Source organism: Oncorhynchus mykiss, chromosome 4, assembly GCF_057628025.1.
Source record: "Oncorhynchus mykiss isolate SJ-2025 chromosome 4, ASM5762802v1, whole genome shotgun sequence".
In the NCBI taxonomy this organism is placed as follows: domain Eukaryota; kingdom Metazoa; phylum Chordata; class Actinopteri; order Salmoniformes; family Salmonidae; genus Oncorhynchus; species Oncorhynchus mykiss.
In genome coordinates, this window is record NC_143025.1 from 504,890 (window position 1) to 524,547 (window position 19,658).

Genomic DNA, 19,658 nt, shown 5'->3' on the forward strand with positions numbered 1-19,658 from the left:
GTCTGTTATAGCGGAGGTTAAGTTGAGTTTATGACGGAGGCCATTAGAGCCTCACAGAGCCGCCTGCTTGAGTTTATGACGGAGGCCATTAGAGCCTCACAGAGCCGCCTGCTTGCATTAACACCGTCCTATACTATACATGCTTATTAGCATTGGGCTCCACGTTAATTAATTATCTTAGTTAATTAAGGACAACGTGGTGGTTTAGTAAAGTGTGTGGTCTATATTTCATCCTCTATAATATAACATGACCTTCTTCTCTCTGACGTATGTGGCATGCAATTAAGACAGCAGTTCATGTTGTAGCTAATACAGTGACAGAAGCTCTCACTACAGGCTAAACTGGGATTAGAAATCTAAACTAGGATTAGAAATCTAAACTAGGATTAGAAATAACATAAAATAGACAGTTAGAATCTGAGTACAAAACCAGCATCTGATATAAATTGAGAAACAGAGACTCTTCGGGAAACACATCAGCAGGACACGTGTACAGGTGTGTGAGTTGGACAGGATACAAATATATTTTTATTATAATCCCTCTCTAAACATTATTTCAGATAGAAATAAACTGGGAGTGAATTGGTGGGAACAGCAATCTAATGTAAACCGTTATATTAGCATGGCAGAGGCTGAGTAAGATAGGCTATACTGTACAACTCTAAACCGGTTTACATGTTAACTCATCTTTCATGTACTGCAGTAGAAAGCAAGAAACAAATTGGCAGTTGTAATAGTAGATGAGATGAGGTTGGGAATTGACTGGCTAGGATAGAGAACTGACGGACACGTTCTGACCTTAGTTCTTTTGCTATGTCTTTGTTTTAGTATGGTCAGGGCGTGAGTTGGGTGGGTTGTCTATGTTCCTTTTTCTATGATTTGGTATTTCTGTGTTTGGCCTGGTATGGTTGTCAATCAGAGGCAGCTGTCAATCGTTGTCCCTGATTGAGAACCATACTTAGGCAGCCTGTTTTCACCCTTGAGTTGTGGGTGATTATACTTTCTGTTTAGTGTGTGGTGCACCTGACGGAGCTGTTTCGGTTGTGTTTCTTTGTTAGATGTTGTTTAAATAAATAACATGAACAAGTACCACGCTGTGCTTTGGTCCTCAACTTCTTCCACCGACGACCGTTACACTGACAGCAAATAGAACTCAATATAAAGAGTGAATAGATTCAATTAATATAGTGTAGGCTGCATTTACAAAGGCAGCCCAAATCTTATGATTTTTCCAGTAATTGTTTTTTGACCAATCAGATCAGCTATTTTGCCAATACTTCGGCAAAATATCAGAATTGGGCCTCCTGTGTCAACGCAGCCAAATAGATTGCAAACAGAAAATTAGGAATTCACTGCTTGTGTTTCAATAAACATGAATGTGTATCCACAATGCCAGAACAGGAAACCCTGTGCACTGTTGGGCAAACAGGGTGTCAGGGGGAGGGGAGGGGTGGAATTAAATTCCAAAGGGGTCTCCTAGCCTGTTTCCTAGTCAGACATTAGGGTTAGGTCTCCTAGCCCGTTTCCTAGTCAGACATTAGGGTTAGGTCTCCTAGCCCGTTTCCTAGTTTCCCAGTCAGACATTAGAGTTAGGTCTCCTAGCCCATTTCCTAGTCAGACATTAGGGTTAGGTCTCCTAGCCCGTTTCCTAGTCAGACATTAGGGTTAGGTCTCCTAGCCCGTTTCCCAGTCAGACATTAGGGTTAGGTCTCCTAGCCCGTTTCCTAGTCAGACATTAGGGTTAGGTCTCCTAGCCTGTTTCCTAGTTTCCCAGTCAGACATTAGGGTTAGGTCTCCTAGCCCGTTTCCCAGTCAGACATTAGGGTTAGGTCTCCTAGCCTGTTTCCTAGTCAGACATTAGGGTTAGGTCTCCTAGCCCGTTTCCTAGTTTCCCAGGCAGACATTAGAGTTAGGTCTCCTAGCCCGTTTCCTAGTTTCCCAGTCAGACATTAGGGTTAGGTCTCCTAGCCCGTTTCCCAGTCAGACATTAGAGTTAGGTCTCCTAGCCCGTTTCCTAGTTTCCCAGTCAGACATTAGGGTTAGGTCTCCTAGCCCGTTTCCTAGTTTCCTAGTCAGACATTAGGGTTAGGTCTCCTAGCCCGTTTCTTAGTTTCACACAACTGTGTTAAAATCCATTTGATCAGTTTTATCTAGAAATTCTTTAGTAAGTAATACTTAAAAGCTAAGTCTAGCTGTCTAATTTGAATTATTTTTTAAAAAATATGGGGGGGAAATGGTGTTGCACATGTCACCATTAATATCAGCACTATGAGGAGATGTGATGCAAAGTCCCTCTTTTTAACTCACCTGCAAATTCATTTTCTTTGTTCTTTCTTTGTTGTTCCTTTTCCATACAATCCATTATGTCCAATTGCACCAAATAGTATATGAATAATGCAAGAGTTTAAATCCCAGCAGTTTTTAAAATGACATTCAGGAGCAGTGTTTTCAATTGTTTTTAATTCATAAAAAAACATTAATTGGAATATAAAATTAGAATGGAATATAGCTAATAACATTAAATAATATTGGAATATAACATTCAGTGTAACATTGATGTGGCAAATCTCTGACGCTCTGCTATTGCACAATTTTAATTTGTACATAGGTCACAAATAAAGCACAACTCATGAGCCCACCTCCTGCACTGCTCACACCTAATCCTGTCCCCACCACCTGTGACTGAAAAGATCTCTCATAAAAACGTAGCTAGCTATCCAGCAATATGACATAAAATGCTGTGTAAAATATCTAAAAGGCTCTAAAGTAACATTAACTGAAAGGCTATCAGTCGCTAGTGGAAACATTTACAACTACAATTAGGTTGCCCCCAAACACACTCATCCAACATATTTCTACTTTACTCAAAAATTATCTAGATTTTTAACTCTAAACAAGTGGATTATTTATCTAAATGTTTTCCTACTTGTATATTTAAAAAAAAACTATTATAGATCTAACTTCATTGGAATATATCTACAACTTTTTAAAACATACATTTTTGGGGGATTAATTTACCACAAAATCATTTGTTGAAACATCTCCAAAACGTGTTATGACACAGAGGACATTTTTTGAGCAAGAACAGTGGCAGCCAGGGAAAGTGTTGGGAAAATAATTTGGTGGCATCTTTTGGTCTTTATTTTAATTTTATTCCACCTTTATTTAACCAGGTAGGCCAGTTGAGATCAAGTTCTCATTTACAACTGTGACCTGGCCAAGATAAAGCAAAGCAGTGCGACACAAACAATAACACAGAGTTACACATGGGATGAACAAATGTACCGTCAATAATACATTAGAAAAAATACATATGTACAGTGTGTTCAAATGTAGAAGAGTAGTGGGGTAAGGCAATAAATAGGCCCTACAGGCAAAAATAATTACAATGTAGCATTAATACTGGAGTAATAGATGAGCAGATGATGATGTGCAAGTAGAGATACTGGGGTGCAAAAAAGCAAGAGGGTAAGAGGGTAAGTAATTCCAGTCATTGGCAGCAGAGAAGTGGAATGAAAGACGGCCAAAGCAGGAATTGGCTTTGGGGGCGGGTGCTACAGGTGGGTGTTGCTATGGTGACCAGTGAGCTGAGATAAGGTGGGGCTTTACCTAGCAGAGACTTATAGATTACCTGGAGCCAGTGGGTTTGGCAACGAGTATGAAGCGAGGGCCAGCCAATGAGAGCATACAGGTCGCAGTGGTGGGTGATATATGGGGCTTTGGTAACAAAACAGATGGCACTGTGATAGACTACATCCAATTTGCGGAGTAGAGTGTTGGAGGCTATTTTCTAAATGACATCACTGAAGTCAAGGATCGGTAGGATAGTCAGTTTTACGAGGGTATGTTTGGCAGCATGAGTGAAGGAGGCTTTGTTGCGAAATAGGAAGCTGATTCTAGATTTAATTTTGGACTGGAGATGCTTAATGTGAGTCTGAAAGAAGAGTTTACAGTCTAACCAGACACCTAGGTATTTGTAATTGTGCACATATTCTAAGTCAGAACCGTCCAGAGTAGTGATGCTAATCGGGCGGAGGGTGCGGGCAGCGGTCGGTTGAAGAGCATGCATTTAGTTTTACTTGCATTTAAAAGCAGTTGTATGGCATTGAAGCTCATTTGGAGGTTTGTTAGCACAGTGTCCAAAGAAGGGCCAGGTGTATACAGAATGGTGTCTTCTGTGTACAGTGAATTACAGGTGGGGCAGTTACCCCAGGGGGCTAGCTACCCCTTAGTACACCAAGATATACATGTACCACACTAGAACAGTTTGTTTATAAATAGGAATATACACAATACATATGAAATACTTGTCTATTTTAGTAATTTAAATATATTTAAAATGTTTAATAATCTACTTTGATTATTGCATTGTGAAAACATAGATATGCAGAGACACATAAATCAATCAAATGTATTTATAAAGCCCTTTTCACATCAGCTGATGTCACAAAGTGCTATACAGAAACCCAGCCTAAAACCCCAAACAGCAAGCAATGCAGGTGTAGAAGCACCGTGGCTGGGAATCCGGCCTCACACATCACGTTGATAGTGCATCAAGGAGAGTTCACTTGTTATCTGCTTGCCACCTAATCCATAATATCAGTGTTGTAAAGGCTATGAGATGGCTTACTAAATAGCCCTTAAAGTGAAACTTAAATTAACTGGTAGCAGTTATGTCAGTGCAAAACACTAAAACGTTATGAGATTCTAAAATGTCTTAAAATGACCATTACGATAATTACGAGCTAGGCCTACTCTGTTTGTGATTGATATTTTGGGGAAGTTCTAAGCAAAATCTCAAGTTGTTATAACTAAGTATTAGCCTAAGGTAGTTTCCTCTTCGCGTTAATGTTTTTCTTCTCTACGTGTCTATTAGTGTGTAGCTGAATGAATGAGGCTGGTTGTCTGCGCTGTGACTATGGCAGTAACTCCACGCATTCTAAGCACCCGCATTGTGATTCTGATTCAGCCGTTCCTTCGTTCTGTTCTCTGTTCATTCTGTTATGACTGCTCCTGTGGGAGCGACATGAGGAAGATCCTCTCTCACTGTGGGTTCTGGTGTAGCCACACACTGTACACAGCGTTCTGTACTCTGATAGACACAGCAATATACCCGAGACACCGTACACAACGTTCTGTACTCTGATAGACACAGCAATATACCTTGAAATTAAATAGGTATATTCGAACATGAAGGCATTTGATGTAATACTAGTAATACTAGTAATAATAATTCATCTTATTTTATTATAATTAACCTGTTATTATGTTGTTTGTCTGGAAGTCTTTTTTTTATGAATAACTGCATGACTGTATTATACCAGTTGTTAACCATCACAGAATACACCAACCATTACAATAAAGTTTACACCATTTTAATGAGAAAATATTTCGATGACCATGTTTTTAATTCAATGCAGATTATATGCAAATGTTTATAACGCACGCATGCTGTCAGAAAAACACAGTTTAGGGTTGAGCATGCTGTCAGAAAAACACAGTTTAGGGTTGTGCATGCTGTCCCTTTAACACAGAAAAAAATACATTTACAGCGTTTAATCCACTAGTCACCAGGGCTTTCAATTAAACGCTTCACAGAACAGTTTAAAAGTGCGTTTTACAACATTGTCATTTCAACTTATTCGCAATTATTCACATTTAATCGCATATTTATTTTGCATTTATCAAGGACCCTATAACCCTATAGTTCCCTTAACATTACTATTTTTTAAGATTGAAAAAAGTGTAATAATTCTGTCCGTTTGTTTTTACAGAGACCGTTGAAAAAAATGCTTGTTATTCAGAAACCACCAACCCACTATCAAAAATAACAATCTGTTAAAAACAATTGATAAATTCAGAGGTTCATCTGCTTGACACACATTGACATTCTAATCAAGTGTTTGTTGTCATCAGATATGTCATTGTCAGGTTGTAGTTCAGAGGGGCGTTGCATTGTTCAGTTATAATCACTATAACTAACTTCGAGGTCCTTGATAATAACTGCAATAATGTAGTAAAAAAAGTCTGACATGACCTACCTAATGTAACCATAGTTTGTCAGGTGCAATTAAAGTATTGGAAGCCCAGATACAAATGGAATAATGTTTCTAAAGAAAAGTAACTATCTCTCATTCTTCTGACTGAGCCTCTGTTTGCAGTGCCTCACTCCTTTACAACTCGGACAAAACTGTAAACACAGATACTTTATAAGCTGAAGAGCAATATTTCACTATAACTCTGTTGGACCCATGTTATAAGACAATGAGCATTCAAAGCAAATACACAAAGTAGGCTCTACACTGCTACACGGGACTATGTTGTCTTGATCGTAGTGATTCTCGGCACAAGATGTCAGCAGCAAGAGTCAAAATAAACTGAGGATTTGGTCTGAGCCTGCTGGTCTCATTCATAAAGGGTTCAGTATACCTCTGTTGGTCAATGCACCACCACGGACTGCACTGTGGGGTTGGTGTGAGTCTCCCCGGGAGTGGAGGGGCTGCTTCTGCTGGTGGCTGTCTGCGGGGAAGTGGGGCTCAGAGACTGGTAAGAGTTGGAGAGGAAGGCGGGGATGTGGGGCGTCAGCCCCCCCGGGAGAGCCACCAGGGTAGGGGTGGGTTTGATGGGCACTGGGATGGCCGGTAGGGTCTGTCCTCCGTGACACACTGATTTAAGGGGCATGCTGAAGGCCCCATAGTCACCGCGCATAGAGATAGGAGAAACAGAGTCCACCATAGTGTTGTACATGTGAGGCCAGGCCGCAGTCAGCTGGTTGTGCATCGGGTAGCCTGCAGACATGGACGGACTCCCAGGCACCTTAAACTCTCTGGCAATGATGTTCTCTATAGCAAATGGGTGTTTAAAAGTTGATGGCTGCGACACTCCCAAGTTATAGCTGGAGATCTGAGGGAGGTGTGTGCTGGTGGCAGCCAGGGCGCTAAGCCTGAGCTTAGCCTGCTGTTGGAGGTAATGGGCCGCGTCAGACAGCTTGGACTGAGCCAGGTGCTCCTGCGCCGCCATGATCATCATCACCTTGAACCGTTTTCGGCGCCGCAAGAAACTCCCGTTCTCGAACATGTCCCCGCAGCTGGGGTGCAGAGCCCAGAAGCTACCCTTCCCGGGCTGGTCCGGACGCCGCGGGATCTTGATGAAACAGTCGTTGAAGGACAGGTTGTGCCGTAAGGAGTTCTGCCATCGCTGGGTGTTATCTCTGTAGTAAGGGAACCTGTCCATGATGAACTTGTAGATCTCGCTGAGAGGGAGCATCTTCTCCGGGCAGGACTGGATGGCCATGGCGGTGAGGGAGATGTAGGAATAGGGAGGTTTCTGGTCGCTGTACGTGTTCCTCCCTGGTCGGGGCATCCTGACAGTGTTCTTTCACACACTTCAAATAACTCGTTCCGCTTAGCTTGGCTCGGTGGTGAACACTTCTCAGCACTCTGCATGAAAATAAATATTATACATGTATAAAATCAAAAACACAAAGTTTAACGTTTGAAAGTTGCGGTATATCGATCCATTCTCCAGAACACTGTGCTGCAGCTCTCTCTTCCTGGGAAAGTCAGCCTGGTTGTCTTGGCCGAGCTGTGAGCTGTGGTCTTGACTTTAGTAAAGTGGCAGTCAACTTTTCTCTCCGTGAAAGCTAAATGGAACGGATCTCATCTCCCCGTTTTATCCCGTCCGGATGAGCTAAGTAGCAGCAATACTTCCATGTCCTCCTCTCACTGCCGTGTGATAGTGGGTTGTGGTGCCGTGGGATAGTGGGTTGTGGTTATAGCAGCTGGACAGCAGTATAATAGACCCCCCCCCCCCCCCCCCCCCCAAGAGCAGCTCCACTAATGTGTCACCTCATATCACATGACAGTCACTCAGGGAGGAGGGGGATAAATGCATAATCTGTTTTCATTGACACCTACTGTATTTACATGGACACCTTGGGCCAATCTTTTCCATCTGAAGATAGTACAAAGGGAAAAAGTCTCGGGACCCTGAATTGAACCGCGAGGGCACTACGTAGCGAACAGTGTGGAGGTATTCGCTAACCTTTCCGCAGGGGGCTTAAAGTCGTCAATTCACACTACAATTAGAGCTCCTGAGCTATGGGATGTTTGACATGGAAATTGGCTGTTTGGGTTAGAGTTACAGTTAGAATGTTTCATGACATCACTTTCCCTTTGTTTTGTATGCTACTGTCAATGTTGACAGTTCTGTAAATCACGTTGGATGTTAAAAACCTGCTGCTAAATGACCATCATTTTGCTCTTTATAAAACAATATGTTTTACAATTTGAAGACATGTGTTTTGTATTTCTATTCGTCTATAAATGTATTCAGTGTGAGTCGGTGTGAATATTATCAACCTGATCTGTTCTGATAATCTGGGTTCAATTCATTCAGGCAGGTGTGTAAAGGTTTACATTGGTGAGTAATGCCGCTTAAACGCGAAACTGTACATTTTTCCACCCACAATCAGACAGGAAAATAATCGTTTCAAATTAGCAGACACACTTAGCACTTGCAAATATATCGAATAAATTATTATATTGCTATTAAATGTTGCATCCATTTAATTAATGCACTATAAATAAAATCATCATCGCAATATGCCATAGACCTACACAATTATGCTTCACTGAACCAAAAAATAACCACCATCATTGATTTATAGTAATTCATGAATAAACCTAAAATGTTATGAAACTTGAACCTGCCTCAACCTACTCCATTTTCTGCGTGTCCAGGACATGAGAGGAGATGGAGTGTGGTCTATGAAAACGGGTAAGTATTTCCACAAAGCAACGAACGCGGGTTTAAACTGAAATTTCATAAGGCAAGTGACTAGTATTTGTAAAACAAATTCGAAAAGTACTTCAGAAATGCAAATAAAGCCTTTGACCTAACGTGGTGAAAACTGTATAAAATAGTTAAGTCAATTATATGTCTCAAAATTATATAATTTTGAGACATGGCCATTCAAACTATTTACCAGGCACACCACGGAGCACGTTTCCGCTTGACGGGTTCCCAATGCCAGGGACCACACACGCGCACGCGGATTTGGTGATAATTTATGCTAATGAGGCTCCATAATTCCACAATACAGTCCATCATCAGACTGACGGATTAGCAATAGAATCTGGTCTGGAAGGAAGACTCTGGTCACAGTTATGGGCCTGTCGACTACTGTAGGAAATCAAGAACTCGAGGAAACTATGGTTATAAAACAATCCTCTCCAAGTTGTTAATAAAAGTACCAACCAAACTGTTAGGTTTCCTTGGTTGCCACAGAAAATAGACTTTAGGAAATCAGTTCCACGCTGCGCATGGAAGCAGCTTTTTATTTCCATGGGGTTTTATTCCGCGTGAAAAGCTTCTTTTAACTTGTCATTCCTCTATTGGTGATCGGCAGAAAGGAGTGTGATCTGTCTGGGAGCCTTGGAGCGCCCCGGGTCCATGAGGATCCTTTATGACAACAGTATTCACACATAAACCTGCCACTCTGATTGCCTGACACATCTTTCACTGGTCTTCCTCTTTATCTTCCCCACTGAGAGGTGATCAAATTAACAACAGTCTTCTTGTCCCCGAGGTTCCCCTGAAATATAATGGATCGAAACTGTTTTTATGTTATTTTATTTTTAACCACAAATCCAGACCTATAACACAATTGACACATTGATATTTGGCTGGCTATAATATAAAATGTTACGCATTCTAATTCCAGACATATTGTGGGCTCGAAAGTGCGCGCTCACTCTACAGGCTAATCATTCTGGGATGTTATCACAGTTTACTATGATCAGAAAGACACAGTAGAAACCTGAAGGAAGACCACCTCAATCAGACCACGTAACTCCACCCCAATCAGACCACGTAACTCCACCCCAATCAGACCGCGTAACTCCACCCCAATCAGACCGCGTAACTCCACCCCAATCAGACCGCGTAACTCCACCCCAATCAGACCGCGTAACTCCACCCCAATCAGACCGCGTAACTCCACCCCAATCAGACCGCGTAACTCCACCCCAATCAGACCGCGTAACTCCACCCCAATCAGACCACATGTCTCCACCCCAGTCAGACCACATGTCTCCACCCCAATCAGACCACATGTCTCCACCCCAATCAGACCAAATGTCTCCACCCCAATCAGACCAAATGTCTCCACCCCAATCAGACCACATGTCTCCACCCCAATCAGACCACATGTCTCCACCCCAATCAGACCACATGTCTCCACCCCAATCAGACCACATGTCTCCACCCCAACCAGACCAAATACACTACATGACCATAAGTATGTGGACACCTGCTAGTCAAACTTTCATTCCAAAATCATGCCCATTATTATGACGTTGGTCCCCCCTTTGCTGCAATAACAGGGTGTGTTGTCCGGCCCTCTGGCGGTCTCTATAGGGGTGCCACAGTGTTAAATTCTCGGGCCGACTATTTTCTCTGTATATATCAATGATGTCGCTCTGGCTGCTGGTGATTCTCTGATCCACCTCTATGCAGACGACACCATTCTGTATACTTCTGGCACTTCTTTGGACACGAGCGTCAATGCCATACAACTATCCTTCCATGGCCTCCAACTGCTCTTAAATGCAAGCAAAACTAAATGCATGCTCTTCAACCGATTGCTACCAGCACCTGCCTGCACTCTGGACGGTTCTGACTTAGAATATGTGGACATCTACAAATACCTAGGTGTCTGGTTAACTGTAAACTCTCCATCCAGACTCACATTAAACATCTCCAATCCAAAATTAAATCTAGAATCTGCTTCCTATTTCGCAAATAAGCATCCTTTACTCATGCTGCCAAACATACCCCTGTAAAACTGACTATCCTACCTATCCTTGACTTCGGCGATGTCATTTACAAAATAGCCTCCAACACTCTACTCAGCAAATTGGATGCAGTCGATCACAGTGGCATCCGTTTTGTTACTAAAGCCCCGAAAATCACTGAAGCTGGAGATTCATATCTCCCTCACTAACTTTAAGCACCAGCTGTCAGAACAACTCACAGATCACTGCACCTGTACATAGCCCATCTGTAAATAGCCCATCCAAATACCTCATCCCCATAATGTAATCTATTTTTTTGCACTCCAGTATCTCAACTTGCACATTCATCTTCTGCACATCTTTCACTCCTGTGTTTAATTGCTATGTTGTAATTATTTCGCCACTATGGCCTATTTATTGCCTTACCTCATCTTACCTAATTTGCACACACTGTATATATACTTTTTTCTATTGCGTTATTGACTATGTTTGTTTGTGTAATTCTGTGTTGTTGTTTGTGTCGCACTGCTTTGCTTTATCTTGGCCAGGGCACAGTTGTAAATGAGAACTTGTTCTCAACTAGCCTACCTGGTTAAATAAAGGTGAAATAAAAAAAAATTAAAAACAGCCTCCACTCTTCTGGGAAGGCTTTCCACTAGATGTTGGAACATTGCTGTGGGGACTTGCTTCCATTCAGTCACAAGAGCATTAGTGAGGTCAAGCACTGATGTTGGGCAATTAGGCCTGGCCCCCAGTCAGCGTTCCAATTCATCCCAAAGGTGTTCGGTGGTGTTGAGGTCAGGGCTTTGTGCATGCCAGTCAAGTTCTATCACACCGATTTTAACAAACCATTTCTGTATGGACATCGCTTTGTGACAGGGTCATTGTCGTGCTGAAACAGGAAAGGGCCTCCCCAAACTGTTGCTACAAAGTTGGAAGCAAGAATCGACTAGAATGTCATTGTATGCTGTGGAGCTAAAATTTCCCTTCACTGGAACTAAGGGGCCGAACTATGAAAAACAGCCCCAGACCATTATTCCTCCTCTACCAAACTTTACAGTTGGCACTATGCATTTAGGCAGGTAGCATTCTCCTGGCATCCGCCAATCCCGGATTTGGTGAAGTGTGATTCATCAATCCAGAGGAAGCGTTTCCACTGCTCCAGAGTCCAATGGCGGCGAGCTTTGGACCACTCCAGCCAACGCTTTGCGCATGGTGATCTTAGGCTTGTGTGAGGCTGCTTGGCAATGGAAACCCATTTCATGAAGCTCCCAACGAGCAGTTCTTGTGCTGATGTTGCTTCCAGAAGCAGTTTGGAACTAGGTAGTGAGTGTTGCATCCGAGGACAGACGATTTTTACGTGCTACATGTTTCAGCACTCAGCGGTCTCATTATGTGAATGGCTGAGCCGTTGTTGCTCCTAGACGTTTCCACTTCACAATAACAGCACTTACAGTTGACCGGCACAGCTCTAGCAGGGCAGAAATTTGACAAAATGACTTGTTGGAAAGGTGGCATCCTATGACGGTGCCACATTAAAATTCACTGAGCTCTTCAGTAAGGCCATCCTACTGCCAATGTTTGTCTATGGAGATTGCCGAATCCACTCATTTGAAGGGGTTTGCATATATAGTCTATCTCCCCCCAACCACATTAAACACCACAAGGATAAAGTCCCCGTCCAGCTGCAAATGATCCTGATGTTACCGGAGTTAACAGTTAACCAACTGAATTGAGCTGGGAGGAGCAGTGCTTGTTAGATCTCTGTGAAGATGTGTGCCACTTCCCCGCCTACAATATGCTAACTTTGGCTATTGTAGTTTCAGCCTCAATGAAAATGCCACCATGACTCTGTCTCTGAAAGGATGCCGTCGCCGGTCCTGCTGCTCCCAAACTCCTGGGTTCCAGCGGCAGTAGATCAGCTGTAATGTATGAGATGCTGAGTCATTTGTACACGCCGAACAAAGGTTGCGCTAAGCCAAATTGCATTGCACTTGTGAACTGAGCCCCAGTCTGAAGTGTCCTCTATAGTATAGTAATATATCTAAGGAGCCTAGAGCCTAAAAAGGGAAGAAGACAAAGGGCCGTTCTGAAGCATCTCTTGGTCGAGTAGAGAGGCGGAACATTCCCAGGGCCGCACAGGACAAAGCCAGGGTCACGCGGATGAAAAAGAGAATCAAACTGTCACTGTCACACGTCATCAGTCCGCTGATGCTGAGATTCACAATAGGAAACAAATGTTGTTAAAAGAGGACTGAATCCATTCATTGTAAAGCAGCAAATTATAGCCACACAATATTGTCAGCCTGAACCAACTCGGGGTATGCGGCTGCCACCCAGACCCTACAATATGATGACAGAACCACCGTGGAAAATAGAGATAATATATAAAATATGATGACAGAACCACCATGGAAAATAGAGATAATATATCAAATATGATGACAGAACCACCGTGGAAAATAGAGATAATATATCAAATATGATGACAGAACCACCATGGAAAATAGAGATAATATATCAAATATGATGACAGAACCACACCATGGAAAATAGAGATAATATATCAAATATGATGACAGAACCACCATGGAAAATAGAGATAATATATCAAATATGATGACAGAACCACCGTGGAAAATAGAGATGTTACATATACAAACAAGTAACCATCTAATAACTATTATACAGGGATAATCTTTTTCTTTGCATTATGTTTTGATGTTATAAAACATATGATGCGTTAAGCCTAATCGATTAGACATAATTAGCAGCATCTTCATGTTATTCACTAAGGATGTAAGAGACAATATCATAGGCAATATAAAACACATAAAAATGTCAATTCAGCTCCCTCATTCATTGAATCAGATGGCTTATTCATCACAAAGCCCACTGATATTGCCAACTACTTTAATTACTTTTTCATTGGCAAACTTAGGGATGACATACCAGCAACAAACACTGACACTACACATCCAAGTATATCTGACCAAATTATGAAGAACAAGCATTGTACTTTTGAGTTCCGTAAAGTTAGTGTGGAAGAGGTGAAAAAAAAAGTATTGTTGTCTATCAACAATGACAAGCCAATAGGGTCGGACAATCTAGATAGAAAAATACTGAGGATAATAGCAGACGATATTGCCACTCCTATTTTCTACATCTTCAATTTAAGCCTACTTGAAAGTGTGCCCTCGGGCCTGGAGGGAAGCTAAAGTCATTCCGCTACCTAAGAATATCAAAGCACCCTTTACTGGCTCAAATAGCCGACCAATTAGCCTGATACCAACCCTTAGTAAACTTCTGGAAAAAATTGTGTTTGACCAGAAACAATGCAATTTCACTGTAAATAAACTGACAACAGACTTTCAGCACGCTTATAGGGAAGGACACTCAACAAGCACAGCACTTACACAAATGACTGATGATTGGCTGAGAGAAATTGATGATCAAATTGTTGTGGGGTCTGTCTTGTTAGACTTCATTACAGCTTTTGACATTATCAATCATAGTCTAATGCTGGAAAAACGTAATGTGTTATGGCTTTACACCCCCTGCTATATTGTGGATAAAGAGCTAATTGTCTAACAGAAACACAGAGGGTGTTCTTCAATGGAAGCCTCTCAAATATAATCCAGGTAGAATCAGGATTTCCCCAGGGTAGCTGTTTAGGCCCCTTGCTTTTTTTCAATTTTACTAACGACATGCCACTGACTGAGTAAAGCCAGAGTGTCTATAAATGTGGTTGACTCAACACTATATAAGTCAGCTTGTCACGTTCGTTGTACGGAGGAGATGTGATGTGATGTGAATACATGTTACTTTTAATGAAGACGGACACTAAACAAACTTACAAAAACAACGTGACGCTATATATGATAAGTGCAGACACAGGCAACTAACACAGACAATAACCCAAAAAATACCCAAAGAAGATGTCTGCCTAAATATGGTTCCCAATCAGAGACAACGATAAACAGCTGCCTCTAATTGAGGAACAATCTAGACAACCATAGATATACATAAACACCTAGATGGTAAACAACCCCATAAACCTACAAAACCCCTAGACAGTATTAAAACACATACATCACCCATGGCACACCCTGACCTAACCAAAACAATAAAGAAAACAAAGAATACTAAGGTCAGGGATTGACACAGCTACTACAGTGACTGAAATGACTGCAACACTTAACATAGAGATGCATTTAGTTTCAGAGTGAGTGGCAAGGAATAAGTTAGCCCTAAATATTTATAAAACTAAAAGCATTGTATTTGGGACAAATCATTCACTAAACCCTAAACCTCAACTAAATATTGTAGTAAATAATGTGGAAATTGAGCAAGTTGAGGTGACTAAACTGCTTGGAGTAACCCTGGGTTGTAATCTGATCAAAACATATTGATACAACAGCAGCTAAGATGTTTATTTAATTTTATTTCACCTTTATTTAACCAGGGAGGCCAGTTGAGAACACCTTTATTTAACCAGGGAGGCCAGTTGAGAACACCTTTATTTAACCAGGTAGGCCAGTTGAGAACACCTTTATTTAACCAGGTCGGCCAGTTGAGATCAAGTTCTCATTTACAACTGCGACCTGGCCAAGATAAAGCAAAGCAGTGCGACACAAACACAGAGTTACTCATGGAATTAACAAATGTACAGTCAATAACACAATAGAAATGTCTATACACTGTGTGCAAATGTAGTAAGATTAGGGAGGAAAGGCAATAAATAGGCCATAGTGGCGAAATAATTACAATTTAGCAATTAAACACTGGAGTGATAGATGTGCAGAAGATGAATGTGCAAGTAGAGATACTGGGGAGAAGATGGGGAGAAGTCTGTCCATAATAAAACGCTGCTCTGCCTTCTTAATGGCATTATCAACAAAGCAGGTCCTACAGGCCCTAGTTTTGTCGCACCTTGACTGCTGTTCAGTCGTGTGGTCAGGTGCCACAAAAAAGGACTTGCAATTGAATCATAACAGGGCAGCATGGCTGGCCCTTGGATGTACACAGAGAGCTAATATTAATAATATGCATGTCAATCTCTCCTGGCACAAAGTGGATGTCCTATCAAACCGAAACTCAGGATTCAGGGTCGCCTCAGCTAGGCCTACATATAATGTCAGAACTGGACCTGGAGCTTGAATGTAACTATGTGTTAAGGATTTTTTAAGTTTTAAAAGAATGTGCTATGAATTTCAGCCTGGCTTTGACATATGTGATAGTTGGCTTCTAAACAAGTTGGACAAAGTCAGTTTGGTGTCATTATCTATTAGTTTGGTATCAATATGATATCATATTGATTGATGGCTGACTTGATGGCTGACTGTCCAATTGCAGTATGATAAATTGGCATTGTCCATATGTTATATTACAAATGGACACATACATTTAATTAGGGATTTACCATCACCAAATGGACAGGCTGAAATCAACACCAACGAGTGAGTGAGAGGAACCAGTATCACTGCTAGGCCATCCCGGGTTCAGCAAGCCAGACAATTGGGTATCTCAGCAATGTAACAGCATGGCCAATTTGTGATGGTGAATGTCCATTGTAATACAGTATATCGCTAATGGAAAGTGTCCATTGGTCATATGATATTTTGCCAGTGCCAACATTTCATACTCCAATTGGACACTGTCCATTTCAAATATATTTAAGCATTGATTTACCATCACCAAATGGACAGGCTGAAATCAACACCAACGAGCGAGTGAGAGGAACCACTATCCCTGCTAGGCAGACAATTGGGCATTTCAGGAATGTAACAGCATGTCCAATTTGTGATGGTAAATGCCTATTGTAATACAGTGCCTTCGGAAAGTATTCAGACCCCTCTACTTTTTCCACACTTTTTTAGGTTACAGCCTTATTCTAAATTTGATAAAATAGTTTTCTTCCCTCATCAATCTCCACAATAGCCCATAATGACAAAGCAAAAAAAAAAATGTGTTGCTTATTTATTTAAAAATATCTAAAATACCACATTTACATAAGTATTCAGACCCTTTAATCATTACTTTGTTGAAGTACCTTTGGCAGCGAGTACAGCCTCGAGTCTTTGTGACGTAGAAGTCCGTCACTGGCCACAGGCAGCATTTGGTTCTTTAACACAGGCACACATTCATCACTCCTCCCTGCTCCGTTATCAGATAAGGTAACAATGTGGGTTGACACACAAGTTAACTTCTCTGTCTTAGTACATACATTTCACACTTGTCAGTGTTCATTTGTAATATAAGTAATATGTATTATACTTATCTATGTTGTTGATGAGCGCATTGTTTGTTTGTTTGTTCTGTTCCTCTCTCTATCTCTGTAGCTTCCGGGTATGCTGGATAAGGACCCGAGCTAAGGGAATTGGGCGGACTTTGTAGTGCCTGTCCCAAATGGCTCATTAATGTCAATGTGCATATTGAAAGACATTGTCAGTAGTCATTTTGTAAATGTTATGTGGTGATATTGTTTCATAAACATGTTGCAATGTATATACTTTAGTATGTTTAGTTATATGGAAAATGTAGGTTTGACGAGTTAATTGCTTAATTAATTGGTGTTAATTGTTCTGAGGGGGGGCTAGCCCTACAAAAGGAGCCTCTCTTTCAGTTCATGAAGAGGCCATTTTGGATTGAGCTGTGAATGGGGCATTGTTTTTCACTGTCCCATAAGGTATATGTTTGATGGCAGTACTGTTGTTTTTGTTCAGGAATCACTATGTTAATAAACACCCTGAAGCACAGAAGAACTTTTGCGGTGCCGCCATATTTTTATTTTGATAGAGGTTAGGTTTTCCAGTTTAGCCTTCTGGCCTACTCTACGTGAGAGGTTAGGTTTTCCAGTTTAGCCTTCTGGCCTACTCTACGTGATAGAGGTTAGGTTTTCCAGTTTAGCCTTCTGGCCTACTCTACGTGATAGAGGTTAGGTTCTCCAGTTTAGCCTTCTGGCCTGCTCTACGTGATAGAGGTTAGGTTTCCCAGTACCTTCTGGCCTACTCTACGTGATAGAGGTTAGGTTTTCCAGTACCTTCTGGCCTACTCTACGTGATAGAGGTTAGGTTTTCCAGTACCTTCTGGCCTACTCTACGTGATAGAGGTTAGGTTTTCCAGTACCTTCTGGCCTACTCTACGTGATAGAGGTTAGGTTTTCCAGTACCTTCTGGCCTACTCTACGTGATAGAGGTTAGGTTTTCCAGTACCTTCTGGCCTACTCTACGTGATAGAGGTTAGGTTTTCCAGTTTAGCCTACTCTACGTGACAGTCTTCTTGGGTATGTTGCTACACACCTGTATTTAAGGAGATTCTCCCATTCTTTGCAGATCCTCTAAAGCTCTGTCAGTTTGGATGGGGAGCGTTGCTGCACAGCTATTTTCAGGTCTCTCCAGAGATGTCTGATCGGGTTCAAGTCAGGACTCTGGCTGGACCACTCAAGGACATAGAGACTTGTCCCGAAGCAACTCCTGCGTTGTCTTGGCTGTGTGCTTAGGGCCGTGTCCTGTTGGAAGGTGAACATTCGCCCCCGTCTGAGGTCCTGAGCGCTCTGGAACAGGTTTTCATCAAGGATCTCTCTGTACATTGCTCTGTTCATCTGTGCCTCGATCCTGACTAGTCTCCCAGTCCCTGACGCTGAAAAACATACCCACAGCGTGATGCTGCCACCACCATGCTTCACTGTAGGGATGGTGACATGTTTCCTCCAGATGTGATGCTTGGCATTTAGGCCAAAGAGTTAAATCTTAATTTCTTCAGACCAGAGAATCTTGTTTCTTTAGGTGCCTTTTGGCAAACTCCAAGCGGGCTGTCATGTACCTTTTACTGAGGAGTGGCTTCCATCTGGCCACTCTATCATAAAGGCCTGATTGGTGAAGTGCTGCAGAGATGGTTTTCCTTCTGGAAGGTTCTCCCATCTCAGAGTAACTCTAGAGCTCTGTCAGAGTGACCATCGGTTTCTTGGTCACCTCCCTGACCAAGGCCCTTCTCCCCCAATACTAAATAAATGCTCTCTTGTCCAGTGTTCACTGCACAGATATAATAAAGTGTTGTATCTGCAGAAGTTCACCTCAGCGCCCTCACAGACTGGCCTTCCCTGGTCCTGCTGAGACCCCTGCCATCTGAACCTGCTCAGATGAGGCATGACAAAGAATTACCAAGGAGTACATTTATACATTATATTATCCGTGAATATAGTTAATAGTTCAATAATTGAAATGACCATTATTCCCAGACTGTACCCATCAAATCAAGATGGAGTTTTGTATCCATTCACTAATTGTTATTATATACTGCAAAATTCACCAGACTGGTCTTCCCTGGCTGTCTGACCCTGCTGGGACACCTGTCACCATATGATCCTGTGTTTTGTACTGACTGCACCATGACAGTGTAGCCTGTAGAGCTGTTTATACTGTGTCAGTATGAAAAGTAGGGAATTAGTTAGGGAAACTGACATAACTTTACATTGCTATACTGACTAATAAAAATGCACATTGTGTTGTCAAAAAAATTCTGAATATCAGTCATCAATCGTTTGGCCGCTGGTTTCATAGTTTGATTTAGGTCTAGTGTGATGGAACAAAGGTTTGTGAGCTAGCTAGCTACCATTTTTTGCTAGCTCTGATGGTATATCAACTGGCGAAAACTAGCCAAGTTCATTTACTTCTGTTGAAATCGGACAAAAAAGGCCACAAAACATTTCCATACAGCTGTTAGATACTGCTACATGCTAATTCTCTTCAGACAAAACGTCCGTCGAGAGGGGATGGAACATTAGCTAACATTACATGTCAGTTCCACTACTAGCTCAGTTCCACTACTAGCTCCGTTACACTACTAGCTCAGGTCAACTAC

The 19,658-nt window shown here is 41.8% G+C and overlaps 1 protein-coding gene and 1 long non-coding RNA gene across 2 annotated transcripts; one reads left to right on the plus strand and one right to left on the minus strand.

The window, feature by feature from the left end:
• Window positions 1-5,359: 5,359 nt before the first annotated feature.
• Window positions 5,360-17,224, minus strand: LOC110521129 (forkhead box protein B1-like). Its single transcript, XM_021598548.3, has 2 exons — window positions 16,849-17,224; window positions 5,360-7,439 (listed from the first exon to the last, which is right to left on the minus strand). The coding sequence occupies exon 2, from the start codon at window positions 7,360-7,362 to the stop codon at window positions 6,439-6,441; it is 924 nt and encodes a 307-aa protein (XP_021454223.2). The 5' UTR covers window positions 7,363-7,439; window positions 16,849-17,224; the 3' UTR covers window positions 5,360-6,438.
• On the plus strand, window positions 16,904-19,314 carry LOC149983647 (uncharacterized). Its single transcript, XR_016495569.1, has 2 exons — window positions 16,904-16,972; window positions 18,131-19,314. It is a non-coding gene; the product is annotated as an uncharacterized LOC149983647 (long non-coding RNA).
• Window positions 19,315-19,658: the final 344 nt, after the last annotated feature.

Bases quoted from the DNA above. Each gene is read 5' to 3' on its own strand.
- LOC110521129 (XM_021598548.3), bottom strand. From the start codon at position 7,362: ATGCCCCGACCAGGGAGGAACACGTACAGCGACCAGAAACCTCCCTAT.